Source organism: Phyllopteryx taeniolatus, chromosome 12 (genome assembly GCF_024500385.1).
Source record: "Phyllopteryx taeniolatus isolate TA_2022b chromosome 12, UOR_Ptae_1.2, whole genome shotgun sequence".
Classification (NCBI taxonomy): domain Eukaryota; kingdom Metazoa; phylum Chordata; class Actinopteri; order Syngnathiformes; family Syngnathidae; genus Phyllopteryx; species Phyllopteryx taeniolatus.
In genome coordinates this window covers 11,976,245-11,992,233 of record NC_084513.1, presented here as the reverse complement: position 1 = coordinate 11,992,233, position 15,989 = coordinate 11,976,245, and the positions used below count along the sequence as shown (strand labels likewise).

At 39.8% G+C, this 15,989-nt stretch overlaps 1 protein-coding gene across 1 annotated transcript in view; it reads left to right on the top strand.

Annotated features, from left to right (window-relative positions):
- Positions 1–15,989, top strand: part of LOC133487151 (potassium voltage-gated channel subfamily H member 7-like) — a 52,109-nt gene that overhangs the window by 11,218 nt on the left and 24,902 nt on the right. Inside the window, exons 3-6 of the mRNA XM_061793257.1 lie at positions 4,609–4,764; positions 9,653–10,090; positions 10,297–10,508; positions 14,305–14,730. Coding sequence (XP_061649241.1) covers positions 4,609–4,764; positions 9,653–10,090; positions 10,297–10,508; positions 14,305–14,730 — 1,232 coding nt within the window. The remainder of the gene's footprint in view (positions 1–4,608; positions 4,765–9,652; positions 10,091–10,296; positions 10,509–14,304; positions 14,731–15,989) is intronic.

Below are 15,989 nucleotides of genomic sequence, written 5' to 3'. Positions count from 1 at the left end.
TAAAACAGAATATATGTGCATGAATGAGAGGGGTGGTGGGGGAAGAATGAGGCTACAGGGAGAAGAGATGGCAAGGGTAGAGGACTTTAAATACTTGGGGTCAACCGTCCAGAGCAATGGTGAGTGTGGTCAGGAAGTGAAGAAACGGGTCCAAGCAGGTTGGATCGGGTGGAGGAAGGTGTCAGGTGTGTTATGTGACAGAAGAGTCTCTGCTAGGATGAAGGGCAAAGTTTATAAAACAGTGGTGAGGCCAGCCATGATGTATGGATTAGAGACAGTGGCACTGAAGAGAAAACAGGAAGCAGAGCTGGAGGTGGCGGAAATGAAGATGTTGAGGTTCGCTCTCGGAGTGACCAGGTTGGATAAAATTAGAAATGAGCTCATCAGAGGGACAGCCAAGGTTCGATGTTTTGGAGACAAAGTTAGAGCGAGCAGACTTCAATGGTTTGGACACGTCCAGAGGAGAGAGAGTGAGTATATTGGTAGAAGGATGATGAGGATGGAGCTGCCAGGCAAGAGAGCTAGAGGAAGACCAAAGAGAAGGTTGATGGATGTCGTGAGGGAAGACATGATGGCAGTTGGTGTTCGAGAGGAGGATGCAGGAGATAGGCTCTCATGGAAAAGGATGACGCGCTGTGGCGACCCCTAACGGGACAAGCCGAAAGGTAAAGAAGAAGAAGTCAACTGAACTACTGCGGTTGCACAAGTATGCACATTTTCCCATTTTTTCTGATGCGGCTGTTTTCAGAATTAACGAATCACATTCAAATGCATGTTTAATCGGCGACAGCACACAACTGTCACCATTTAAAGTACCTCTGAATAACCCCAAATACAGTTCAGGTGTTCCAGTAGGCTTTTCCTGACATTTTTTTTTTTTTTTTGCTCTCTAGTAGAAGCCTTAAGATTTTGTGCCAACACGTACTTTTATTTATATTTTATATTTATATTTCTATAACCAAGGTTGAACATTTTGGCCATAATTCCAAAAGGTATGCTTGGCTGCTTGTCACCAAAAGAACACCATGCCTACAGTGAAGCAGGTGAAGCTTTGATTTAGTTTTTCTTCAACTGAAACTAGAGCCTTGGTCAAGGTGGAAGGAATTAAAAACAGTTCCAAATAGCAGTCAGTGTTAGAACAAAACTACGAAAAACCTACTCGAACATATGAATTTAAAATTTTAAATTTAAATGTTCACAATAATGGTGGAAAAAGTATTGAACTGATTTATCATGTTCTTTTTTTTTTTTTTTTTTTAAATCACAAAAACCTGGCATGTAAACAGGGGAGTGTAAACTTTTTATACCCACTGTGACCAGTCCCAGTGTTATAACATAAATTGGAATTAAAAGTCTTCTATTTATATTCAAGTTAAACAATGAAATGAGCACCAAAGCTAGTGCCCCACACATCAAGAGGCAGATCCACCATTATTGAAGATGAATAAAGTAGGCGATCTGAGGTTGCCATGGTGATGATATTGATGCTGGTCTCATTAATGCAACCATCCCATCCCAGTGAGCCTGAATCTGCTATTTTAAGGCACATGAATTACGTATATTTGCCTTGAGAATTCATGTAGAAATGTTGTTTTTTATATTATACTGTATGTATTTTAAATATTCAAGGTATTTGGCAAGGTGTGATGAGGTCTAAAAGATTTACATTGGGTGATAAAAAGAAAAAAATATTCCAAAACTGCAAAGCAAAAACCTGGTGGAATTTCTACACCTAAGATGTACAGTCCATGATAAATTGGCCCCAAACCCCTCAGAAAAGTATGAATATTGTGATTGAATCTACAAATGTAGATAAATGATAAAATCATGATGATAATATGTCAGCTGAATAGTGGTTGACAAAATAATAGAACACTAATAAATAATTTTAAAAACTACAGCCTTTTTACACCATATTATAAGATCAGATACAATGCTGATTGCTCAGTTCTCACAGCTCTAAAGAGGCGTCTCTTTGAAGCATTTTGGCAGAGATGACATTCAGCAGGACACCAGATGAGTGGAGACCCGCTGTCGCTAAGCCTTTAAGCAGCACTGTTGTTTTCTCCTCTGGAAAGAAAACAAGCGAGCACAATTTTCATTTTGGCTGCACAATGAGAACCATTATTACATTGTGTATAATTATGACTAATACGCTACACAGTCAGGCATGTTTGCTAATAGGAAATTCCTGCATTTCATATCATTGGCATGTAGTCAACTGTAATACCTTTGTAAAGTAAAATATGTCATCAGAGACCACAGACCATTTAATGCTGTGTCAGCAAAGGCTATTTGTAATGTCTATGCTTAATGCTGCAGTCAAAACGTACGATCGTTATCTTTCGAAAATGATCACTCACATCCTGGTCACGGCTGTCTAAGGTCAATCAAGGGCATGTGGACGTGTTTGTAATGTACATACCTGAAGACATTTTTACATTATCACAGGGTCATCTTCAGTTCCCTGCGACAGATTGCAATTTAGAGTGACAGAAAGACAGTGCCAAGGGAGCATCTGCATCTGTTTTCCCACATGGGCAGGAGACTGTGTCGAGACTCTGTTCAACAGCGTGGTTTCCGTAGGTTGGACTTGTGAATTCATTTGAAAATTCAAACATATTGCTTTTGTTAATAGATGAAACAACACCAGCATCTCATTAGGTACACCTGCACAAGGTAACGAGATCCAATAGAAGAGATGTACAATTCACAAATTCACATTTTTGGGGGGAGCCTATCCTCTGTTATACACTGAAAAACTCACCTAAGAACCTAAAGCAATGCTTTGGTATTTTGGTGCCAAGGGTCTATGTTATGCTGAGTTGAGACGCTTCAATTAGACAAAGGTAGAGCTTTGCCACCATCTTGTGGCATCTGGGCTCCCAGTAACTATGTTAAAATGGGGATTCATTTTGACAAAGGTAAATCTTTGTTGCCTCTTGTTGCCAAGGGACTAAGTTGAGGTGAGTTGAAGAGCTTCATTTTCACAAAAGTAGTGTTTTGATGCCATGTTGTGGCCTCTTGGTGTCGTGGAACTATGTTGAGGTGAATTGAGGAGCTTCATTTAGAAGAGAAGAGAGGAAAAATTCCTTACTGTAAATTCCTTACTGCTGTCTGTCTGTCCCCAGACAGACAGCACTAAAATACAAATATTCACATACTGTAAATAAAACCGAGAATAATTCCTATAAAAACATTAAAAATGGAAGTAAGACGTAGTAAGGATATGAATAAAAGTAAAGGTAAAATAAGATCTAGTAAAATCTGTAAAATATCAGGAGTAGTTAAGGTCATGAGTTTGGATTGGTCACTTCGATAAAAGTAGTGTTTTCAAGTCAGAGATGTGAACTGCTCCACTGTCAGTTACTATAATTTAGAATTTTCCCTGCAAGGTTGAACTAAAGAATAATGGGGGGGAATAATTTTTGGGAGATGCAGAAAGAGCTTTTCATTCAAATTCTAGCTCTCCAAGTACATTCCTTATAGTCTTTGCGTGCCCATGACGACAGACAAGATGGGTGTGTCGGCGTGAGCATCAATAGCCAACAACATGCGGCTACGGACTCAAATTAATAAGCCGGGTTGTGGCTGCATCCCAAAAATACTTTGTCAGTGCACACACTTTCAAATCACATCATCGTACTGTCAGTGAGGACATCACTTCTGGGAGTTTCGACGTTGAAATCCTTCCAACGGAACTCTGGCATGTAGCAGGAGACCGAGCTCGTTATATTTAGTCAGACAGCAAGTCTACTGCTAATGAATGCTACTGGCAGGGTGTCTGTTGAGCCCCGAGGAGATTACAGAGAACACTGGTATTATGTGTGTGTGTTTGTGTCCTCTTTAGGTCAGAGAACCAAAACAGGAGAGACCGAGAGAGAAACAGAGCGCTACAAGAGTGGAGTTTTAAATGGTGCTGTTTTTCTTTGTGTAATTTGAGACCTGTCAATTTAAATTATTACAGTAGTACAGACAGACATAGCAGGGTAAAAATAAGCATAAATTCAAGCACAACATAGCTTCTTCTTGGATCAAATAAGGTGTCACTGTATTACTGTAGCACACTACATTGTGGTTGTTGTTTTTAGGCTCCAGTGACTAAGATTGGCGGGATGACATGTCTGTAGGCATCAATAGCCTTCGCTTCGCCAGATATAAACAGCACATTTGTGAATTGAGAATATTCCGGGTTCAAGTCTAAGTTTAGGCGCTTCTCTGCCTTTTGTGATGCTCACTTATACTGATTGTTCCTTTGAGCACATTGTAACCCTCTAGATTGGCTCCAATCCTCCCCCACCCGCGTGTGATCAATCCTATTCAGCTGCACTGTATGGTGTCTAAAGACTATATTTCTATATTTCATCTCATTTAGCAACTATCAAATACATCTATACTGTAGATGCATATCGTGTAACCCTTAGGGTTTAGCTCAGCTATTTTCATAGGCTCTGACATGCAGGCACTGACCTTTAAATCAGATCAAGTTCTCCTCATTTTTCCTCTCAGATCCACAGGAAACCAGAGGGTTGTTTTTTTTTTTTTTTCAAGAGAAGGGTAATGCATGGGTCAAGTGTTTGGTGTCAGCATTATCCTATCTTTTTTCAGGGTCAGACTTCCAGTGTAACATTCACATTATCCCGGTGAAGAATGAGGAGGGCGTGGTGATGATGTTCATCCTGAATTTTGATTACGTTTTGGATGAGGGGAGTGACAACTCCGCAGAGAAGATAAGCCCCGCATCACCTACAAAGTCTGATCAAAGTGAGTATTCAGTAAACTCTCTACTGTGATATAATCCTGTAACACCTTCAAAATATTCCAACAGAGACTAAAAAAAAAAAGAAGATACAACGTAACGTTTAAGGTCAAATACAATCTGTTCCACCATCCTAGTCTTTTGACCTCAAAATGTGGCCATTTCTCTGTTCTTCAGGTTTATGCACCTGAAAATTTTCATTACTAATATGTACTACTATACATAGCTTTTACGTCAATATTTGCGATTTGTAGTTTTTTATAAACGTTACAATGCTGATTTGATCATGAACTTTTATGTCTTTGTTTAATGTTGTATGATGTTTTTATGTGCTGAGGACCATCCTGTGGCTTTTTTTGTGTTTTTATCCTCGACGAAGATACTTGACTGTATGTCAGGAAGTGCTATTGTGCTCTTTTCTGTGCTATCACCAAATAAATCAAATCAAATCAATTCAAATAAACAATCTCAACCCTTTGTCACATAAAATATTTGAAGGAGACATACTGGAGTACAGCGTTCCCCTGCCTATAAACAAAGAATTAAACGTGAAATTAAAACAACCACATAACGTTGCTTTAGTAAAGTCTGTTTAGGTTAATGCCAACAAATAATGCAAGCAACATACAGTGGGTATGGAAAGTATTCAGACGCCTTTAAATGTTTCACTCTTTGTTATATTGCAGCCATTTGCTAAAATAATTTAAGTTAATTTTTTTCCTCATTAATGTACACACAGCACCCCATCGACAGAAAAAAAAGAACTGTTGAAATTTTTGCAGATTTATTAAAAAAGAAAAACTGAAACATCTCACAGCCATAAGTATTCAGACCCTTTGCTGTGACACTCGTATATTTAACTCTGGTGCTGTCCATTTCTTCTGATCATCCTTGAGATGGTTCTACAACTTCATTGGAGTCCAGCTGTGTTTGTACTGATTGGACTTGATTAGGAAACCCACACACCTGTCTATATAAGACCTTACAGCTCACAGTGCATGTCAGAGCAAATGAGAATCACGAGGTCAAAGGAACTGCCTGAAGAGCTCAGAGACAGAATTGTGGCAAGGCACAGATCTAGCCAAGGTTACAAAAAAATTTCTGCTGCACTGAAGGTTCCTAAGAGCACAGTGGCCTCCATAGTCCTTAAATGGAAAACGTTTGGGACGACCAGAACCCTTCCTAGAGCTGGCCATCCGGCCAAACTGAGCAATCGGGAGAGAAGAGCCTTGGTGAGAGAGGTAAAGAAGAACCCAAACATCATCTCTGGAGAGACCTGAAAATGGCTGTCCACCAACGTATTAGCTCAAAAGGATGCTCCTACTAAATACTGAGCGAAGGATCTGAATACGTATGGCTGTGTGATATTTCAGTTTTTCTTTTGTAATATAACAAAGAGTGAGACAAGAACGACAAATATTAGTACTGCGGCTGAGTGAGGAGTAACTTGTGAGCGTCTCCATGTGCATCCATGTTTGTATTATACTGCCCCCAAGTGGCCAAGGTGTGGTCACCAGAAGGAGTAGCATAATGTCCACTGAAGCAAAAAATGTGGCAAAAATCGTGTTATGTCATGTCATTACTGTATGTTTTTTATTAAGTACAATATAATAGAGTGCTATTTTTCTTGCTAAAAAACAAATTACTTTTTTTGTTTTTGTTTTTTTGGGAGGCTGGAACGGATTAATAGTATTTCCATTCTTTTCAATGGGGAAAGATTATTTGTCACAGAATGAATTCAACTCGTATCCTGAGGCAAAACTGTCTGTTTATCCACGACTGCATTTCAGCGGCAGTTTGAGAAGCTCTACGGCCGTCACACTGCTCCAGCGCGTTACGCACAGTACAATTTACGCTATTTCTCAAAATAGGATATTCAGGTTGTTCAAAGGCTTCGGGCGGGAGATGATTATTATGCTCAGCAACCTGAAGTTCGTACGAGTAAAGCTTTATTACGCTTCAAAGCATCCGCTGAAACAGAAAAAAGAAAGTGTATCATGACACATGTGTGTCACTATTAAGCCAAACACAAGGTAACACACAGCTCCTGTACTTGTGCAATATGTTGCAGTCTCGCAAACGCCTATGTTATGTGTAGTTTTAGAAGTGCTAATTTTGGTTAACTTGGGATTTATGCAACATCAGGGGAATTTGACTTTTGAGGTTCCACTGTGAAATAATCTCATTACATCTTATGTTGCCCTTTGGACAGCATATTAAAAAACATCTTCCCTCGTAAGCATAATGGATGTTATACTAAAATGGTTATTTCATTTTAAAAAAACAAAAACATTAAAATGCTACATCACTGTTTGTTTTTGTTAGCCCTAAAAATATACAGTGTAATAGTGCTTATCATAATGCTTTTTTAAAGATCCCACATCAATTATTCACACAACTCATTACATTATTTATCTTGTTTGTGAACGTTGTTGTATAGAAAAGATGCACAGGGTCCACACAGGGTTGGAAATTATCTGCTTATATGGCCAGATCTTGTTTTTCTTAATAATACCATCTGTAAGTGTATGTCTTTTGGGAGGCTCTATCGCTCTCATTTATTTGTATTTATTTATTTACTTATTTTTCTTTGTATGAATGTCAGGAGATTTAAATATCACTGAGTCTCCTCTCCAGTGCCTCTCTGATTGGAGGCACTCAGCATCCCCTCTCTGACTGAATCTCAGCTATCCTTTTCATTCAGCGTGAATTGCTCTGGCATTCAGTTTATGTTGTGCCTTGTGAATTTGTGTGTGCGTGCGTGTGTTTGTGTGTTTGTGTGTGCGCAAAGGTAACATGACTAATCACATCTGATTGCTTGTGAATGCAAGCAAAGGGGATCTGTTAGTAGATGATGTGACAGCTTCTGATGCGATATGATGTGTTCGGCTTACACTGAAGGTGTCTTCGGAATCACATATTAACATTGTTCACTAACATTAGAATCACTTTTCACATGTTTTTCAACTGCAACGTATGGTAATATTAAGAATGAAAATGTGGCGATGTGCGAAAATGGGGTTGGACTACATTGGTGTGCAAAGTGAATATCCACTAGATATACTCTACCGCATCACAAAGCTTTGGTTTGCTAGTGATGGTAAAATAGCAGAATTAAAGGAAAACATTATTTTTACTCTTGGTTGATTAACTGTTCATTCAGAAAGACAAAGAAATGAGAGTCTACCCCGGCTCCCCTCCTCAGGAAACGGTAAATTCAAACAGAAAGTAGTTTTAACCGTAATTACCTCCATTCAAGGACGCAATAGTTTGCACACAGACACTAGAGCTGAGCCCATTGGAATTGTGTTGCAGACCTAAACAGCAGCACTTACCAAGTCACATAAGCAGTCTCGATTAGGTAGGTAGGTAGGTAGCGCTCTGAGCTACAGTAGATAGTTATTTAGAACGCTAGATAGCTAGCGATGCTTCTATTATTTGATGAAATGTAAATGTGAAAATTGTGGAGTTTGTTGGAAGCAAGTTCCTTAAAAATTTGTATTAAAAACTACATTTTGTGGAGTCAAAATCTACCCAAGCGATTAGCGGTCCAGTCACATCTGTGCTCACTCCACAGTGTTGTGTGTCCATTTTTATGCCTGCACTTGAGTTAACCACTGTGTAAGACAATATAGTGCGGTGTTAGTAGGCGAGCCAAAACACTATTAGTGGACAAGTGACTGATGACCAAATGCCATCCATCTTTTTCCACAATCCTCATTAGGTCCGCTGGTGAGCTGGTGCCTATCCCAGTTTACTTTGGCGGGGTACACCATGGACTGGTTGTTGACCAAATGACCAAAATATGAATGACTTAATAATCGGAATAATTATGTTTTTGTTGTTGTTGTGAGCAGTATTTACGCTACTGCGGCTAATACAAACCAATTACATTAAAATGTGTATTTATTAACCGACAAGGAGCGAAATATCCAAATCCAAGATTATGAATGACTGCAAATCCAAACGCTTTGCCTCCCGTGCTTGCCGTGGTCAACATACTTGGTCGGTCAACATACTTGGTCGCTGTTGGCAACATTTAGTCACGCGCACCAACCAATGTTTACCGAAGTTTTACTGCATGATTCAACAGAATGCCGGCTTGTTTACAGACAAACGTTAGTGCTAGCACTTGCTTGCTAGGCTATATAACCCGTTGCCTGCTTGCGAGTCACATTGTATTAAAAGAACGCAAAAATACCTCAAGCTTTTCAGGTCATTCGAATTTCTCAAGCTTATCTACCTCACTAGCGAAGATCTCTGCCTTCCCTTTTCACTCCCAAGCCAGCGCTGTCAAAATAAATAGCCAAAATACAGGACCTTTGAAGTGAGTTGAAGAGCTTCGTTTACAAATGACTAGTGTTTTGCATTCATCTTGTGTCATCTATTTTTTTTTTTTTAGGGCAGGGGGGGGGCTCACGAATTCCTGTACAATGCAATATTTTTCCCACACTGAAAAATGATTAAATGTAAATGATTCATTTGGTGTAGCCTGAAAGTTGAACCTGATTTTTTTATTTCATGTAAACCATGCTTGAATGTTGGAACAAACATTACCAGTGTTAGCCAAATGTTAGCTCTTGCTAACTTACCTTAGTTTAAAGCACAGCAGTGAAGTTTAGTGCTCATACACATTCACAGACTCATACAAGCTTCACACAAGGTACCTTTGTTATTTTACAATGTTTTATAGTGTCTTTCTGGGTTATCTGAGAGAAATATATATGTTTAAGTAGCATCTACTCCCGTCCCCACTAAGCTACCTGGCCTGCTCTCCGGACAATAATGCGTCAGCTTCGAGGGCTGAATATTACATCCCGTCGATGGCAGATGCAATGTAACTCCTCCTGTGGCTTGTAATTTAACATTTCCTAAATTCTTGCCTATTTTTAGGGAGCAGATTTGTCCGCTTCCGCCAGGCTGCCTTGAGCCTAATGAATACCAACAAGCAATCTCTTCCACAAGAGGACCCAGATGCTGTGATGGTGGACTCACCCAAAGACAATGAGGACTCGGTAGCCATGCAGAGTTTCCCCTCACCCACAAAGAGCATTTGCAGTCCCATTGAGGCCAATGACACCCATGCCCTCATCAGCTCCAGCCACCACTCCTCCCAGGCCAGCATAGCTCCTGAACCGCTCGACCATTCATCCCCCAAACTCCTGTGGGAAAAGCTGTACCAGACGGAGGTGCACCAGTCCTCTACCTCCCTGTCCAATACCTTTCCTAGAGGAAGCGTCACGAGCATGAGGCGGGCGTCATCTGTTCATGAGATTGAAGGCTACAGTTCCAGTTCCAAAAGCATATTCAGGGACCGCCATACAAATGAAGGTATACATGCTACGTATTTACACCCGAGAGTCGTCTATTCACACAATGTTAATATTGGTCCATTCTACATTAACACATCATGTCTGTCCAATAATATAAACAAATACACCTCAGTCTGTCCATTCAAGTACACACACATAATGCAAACATTTATCTGCCCATTCACATTCACACAAAATGCATGTCTATTCATTCCAAATCCCCAGGTCCATTTAATCACGTGAAGTCCAGCCTGCTCGGCTCCACGTCGGATTCCAACATAAACAAGTACAGCACCATCAACAAAATGCCTCTGATAGCCCTAACCTTTTCGGAAGGTAATGACAAGAAGACTCACTCCCCTCCAACATCAGAGAAAACCATCCTTGCGCCAAAGGTCAAAGACAGGACGCACAACGTGACAGAAAAAGTGACACAGGTGAGCAATTCCAGGTGCATCGACCCGCGACTGATCCTTTATTTGAAAATGCTCTTCGGTCGTAATTCACAGCTTTCCCAGAAAAAGTCAGGGACCCTGGTGCTTAGCGGTGCTTTGTTTGTGGGCTTGGGAATCTGCCAAAGCCCCAGCAGAGGAGCTCTGACATTCAGAAAAAGACAGGGGTCATTCCTGGAAAGCACAGGAATAATAATGAGTTGGAAAAACTTTTCTCTTTCTTTTTACTCCTGTTCTCATCTGTGTTCAGTGCTTTAGAACAGAAATGTCCAAAGTAAGAACATTAGTTTTTACTTGCAAGCTAAACTGCAAGCTTACAGCTGGCATCCATATAACTGAAAAAATATACATATACATAGAATACATTAAAAGATAAATACAGTGGGGGACACAATTGTTTGCTCTTACAAAGAAATTATGTCTCACGTGTTTATGGTTGTGGCACAGTGAGCGACTGGTTAGCACATCTGCCTCAGAGTTCTGAGGACCGGGGTTCAAATCCCGGCCCCGCCTGTGTGGAGTTTGCATGTTCTCCCCGTGCCTGTGTGGGTTTTCTCAGGGTACTCCGGTTTCCTCCCACATCCCAAAAACATGCACGACCCAAGTGAGGATAGGCGGTACAGAAAATGCATGGATGGATGTTTATGGTTATGAATTGATTATGGTAATAGACAGAATATCAGTCAAAATGTTGATTTAAAAAAAAAAAAACATATGTTAAAGTTAGTACTTGTAGAAGAAACTGTGAGGTGCCGTAAAGGCCAAAAATAACATCGACCTCTCACAAAAAATAAAAAAAAACTTCAGGCTAACCAAAAAACGTCTCACACTCACCTAAAAACATCTAAATCAAACAAAAAAGACTCCCGCACAGAAGAAAGTACTTTTATTGTCTTTATAATAAGAGAGGTTTTAGTGAAAAAAGAGAACTTTTTTGATGTACAGCATGAGAGGTTTTTTAATGTGTGTGTGTTAGAGCGAGAGATTTTGTGTGTGTGTGTGTTTGTGAATGTGTGCATGTGTGTGTGTTCGCGCGGACGCGCGCAAGTCTGTGTGCGTGTGTGTGAGGTGTTTTTGGGTGAGTGTGGGATGTGTTTTGTTTTTACGTGTTTGTTATTTTGTTGTGTGAGTTTTTTGGATTGAGTGTGAGATGATTTTTGGTGAGAGTGAAAGTTCTTTGGGTAGTATGATATCCTTAAACCGAGTACAGCAAAACTGTTGCAGCACAAAAGGAATACAGATCCACCATTCTGCATGGCCATGCAGCTGAACAGGACAGGTTAAAATAAATAAAAAAACAAACTGAGTGTGAGTGTTTTTTTGGTGAGAGTCTTTTCGTTGTTTGTGATAAATATTTTTTGGGGTGAGTTTGAGTTTTTGGGTGTATGAGAGGTTTTTTGTTTTGTATGAGAGGCTTATTTGTCAGTGTGAGTATTTTTTTGGGTAAGAGGGAGAGATTTTTTCATTGTGTATGAGGGTTTTTTTTTTCCAGTTTCCAGTTTAATCAGGAAAAATAGCATTCTATAATAATTTACTTTATAAAAACAATTTACTTTATAAAAACAGTGTAATAATATAATTAAATAGAATGTAATGAATTCAACAGTTTTTCACTAAATTCAATTAATTGTGCTGCTCCTTCTGGTGTGCCCACATTGGCCGCCGGGGGGCAGTATAATACAGTCATGCTAACACAAACCAAAAAAATAGTACTTCTACTACTACTACTGTAACAGACACAGTAAGATGCAGTAATATTAGTCATTTTTCATAGAGGATAAAGAATATATGTGAGTATTGTTAGATAATCTGTCTACATGTGTTGCGCCACTGTTTGTATTCAAATTTCCGTTGCTTAAAGGGCTCTAAATCCGCAACTATTGATGCTAACCCTTAACATGTCAATAGCGTTTTCCATTATTTGTTAGCATTAAGCTAGGGGCCTATTCTTTAAGGCACCGTTGTTTAGTTGCTTTAAATACATGTCTAATTGTCTTTGCTTTATGTTTCGTTTGACAGTAAATTTCAACTAGGAGTGCCATTAAACAGCTTAAAGCCTTTTTTTTTGCTGACTTGTTCACTATTTGCCAAACTGCTGCTTATTGTGAAGTAAACTGAATTGAGTTCACTACCACCATACAGCGTTTGGTATCTCAAGTTTGTGCTTCAAAGTCAAAGCAAAAAAATTGGCCGAATGACGGCTTGTATCTTGGAGAACTCTTAAGTCGCGTCACTCGTATCGCAAGGCACCACTTATTTCCACCACTGTATAGGAAAGCACTTTGAAGGCTCTAGTTGCACAGGGATGTAATACTGGTTGGGATGGCCGATGTCAGCAGGGGGAAGCTTTTATATTTAAACAACATGTATCCCTCATCTATAAATGAACAAATCGTCATCATGATTAAACGCCACCGAGACATGAGTGAGTGATCTTCATCTTGACTCTGGTGTATAATTCATGGGTTGAACATAGGGGAATGTGCAGTGAATAGAAAGACCCCTCTGCTGCTCACAGCTTCACTTTTGCACGTTTTTTTATGGCAAAGGAGAGTCTTTGTCATCCACGGCTTATAAGGCCAAAAACAGGGGACGATTCAGGACACTGAATAATTTACAATCCAGACAGAATATATTCGTGTGGGGAAAATAAAACTGTTTGCTTAGTTTTAGGTGTGTTTTTTTAAATTATTATTCTCTAAACTCACAAGCTGCACAAGTACATACAGCTGTTTTCCAAGTGTCCAAAACACACAAGCTCTAAATATCAGTGTTGTGTTGTAAAGCACCGGAAAATATTCTGCCCTCATCTAAAATTGTTTTTGCATTGTCGAGCACTGTAGTCGTTTCCAAGTCAGCCCATTGTTGTTGCAAATGTGGACCAGTGCACAGAAGGCTTCATCACTCACATTGGCTTTTGCCTCATTGATCTATTTGTCAGAGTCTCTCAGGGAGGACAATTAAGTGAAGGAAAATTACCAAAGCTTGCAATTTTACTTTTTAATTAACGGTGGATTACACACCGTCAACAGCGTTAGTTTACTTTTTGTCTAAATCAGCGGTTTTCAAACGTGAGTCCCTCATCCACAAAATAATTTGTAACAAATTATGATGTCGTATCATTACAAAGGGCATACTTACACCAGTATAACAAACATAATAAAACTAATAAGGTATATTATTTTTTTTTAAAGTTCAAAATGTTTCTAGGTACTTTTTCGAGAATATAGTAAACATTTTTTAAACCCATATATGTAGGCCCAATATTACATGAATAAAGTTGTATTTTTGAAATTCACTTGTTAAAACATGACTTCCCACATTAAATGTTCACTGTAATATTAGAATGTTTTGTTTTGTCTTTGTTCTAGGGGTTGATCGACTAAATATTTTCTGTATTCGACTTGACCACTGTGCATGGTGGGGCGTCGCATTAGCACCCTCTATTTACCAGCTGCCACTGGGTTCAACCCCTACTTTGCCCTTGTAAAGATTAGGACTTTTTTCTTAAAAAAATATACGACTTCATTCACAAAAAATTACACTTTTGTTATTTTTAATCTTTTTAATTCATATGGGATTTTGGGCTACACACTTTTACTTTTGTTTAATTGAATTTTTTATTTTGAGGTGCCTGGGGTCCTTGGAAAAAAAATTCTCCCTGGACCCAAAAAGTTTGAGAACCCCTGGTCAAAATAACTTCATAAGGATAACAAAAAGAAAACGTGCACAAAAAAAAAGCACATTTCTCCTTAACAAGTCTTGCCTATGTCTCTTCCAGGTCTTGTCACTGGGCGCTGATGTTCTGCCAGAGTACAAGCTGCAGACGAACCGCATCGACAAGTTCACCATTCTTCATTACAGCCCGTTCAAAGCTGTGTGGGACTGGCTGATCTTGCTGCTGGTCATCTACACAGCCATCCTCACGCCTTACTCTGCCGCCTTTCTCCTCAACGACCAAGAGGAGCAGAGGAGGCGTGAATGCGGATACTCGTGCAGCCCTCTTAATGTGGTGGATCTCATCGTGGACATCATGTTCATCATTGACATCCTCATCAACTTCAGGACCACGTACGTGAACCAGAACGAGGAGGTGGTCAGTCATGCAGCCAAGATAGCGATCCATTACTTTAAAGGCTGGTTCCTAATAGACATGGTGGCAGCCATTCCCTTTGACCTGCTTATCTTCGGCTCAGGATCAGATGAGGTTTGTTATCTATTTTTTTCACCTGCTTTTTCCAAAAGAGTAGCGTATTGCTCCGTAGTGGCTCAGTCATCCCTGCACAGTCATCTCTTTATTGAGTCCAGACTTGTGCACCCAGGCCACTACTTAAAGCCTAAGTCTTTCTGTCTCAGCTATGGAAGGATTACTTTAAATTGCATGTTTTTCTTTTTTTGAATGGTCCTCATTCTAGAATCCATTTACCAGGATTAATGGCTTACCAAATGGCAATCATTGATGCATTTATGTGACGAGGGGGCCAACAGCGCCGTGTGCACAGCTTACATGCAGATGTTAGATAGTCATTGGTAGGCTGGCTGCCAGGCTCACCGGCTTGTTTGATGGCTCTGGATCCATTTCGGTGCTTGATCATGCTTTGTAGCCACTCCATTACACCAGAAAAGCTCCTGATTAAAAACCATAATCATCTTTTTTTTTACCACAATCACCCCTGCTACTCCTGAGTCAGCTACGTGAGTCTCCTTAAATCTCAATTGCAGTGTTTTTCTATCCTACCTAAGGAAAGTTGAGTGCGTCTTGAACATATGCAGTACACTGTGGTGGCAAACAGCTAATCATTTGTATGTGAATGCAAACAGATTATACTGTATGATAGTGTTTCCATCCATACATACATGTTCTATAACACTCAACCTCATTAGGGCCACGGGTGTGCTGTAGCCTGTGTCAACTGACTTTGAGCGAGAGCTGGGGTAACCTGAACTGCACGCCAGGCAATCGCAGAGAACATATAAACAAACAACCATTCACGCTCACAATCACCGTATGGTCAAGTGAGCCATTTAGAACTCGAGTGGGCTAACTCACTTTTAAGTTAAGCGCAGAAATGAATCAAACAAAGGCATTTAATTCAAATGAAAAATCAAGGTTTAGTTCCAATTCCAAACAAACCCTGCTATTCGTGTGGAATAGGGACTGAGCCCTGCCACAAGCAGCAAAACTCTGTGAGTAATTGACCACACCCAAAAAAAGGTTTATGCTATACTGTATTTTGCCTATCAATACCACAAGATGGCAACACATTTTGTCGAAATGAAGCTCCTCAACTCACTTGAAGATAATTGCTTGGCACCAAAGCAGTAGTGAATTAGTCGTGTACTGATTCTATTAATCAGTCATTTCAATCACATCCAATTCATAGTGAACATTCAAACTTTCACAAACAAAAGGGGGGGAAAAAAAGAATGAAGCTAAGCGAAAAGGTGTCGTGTGAAGCTTCAGCT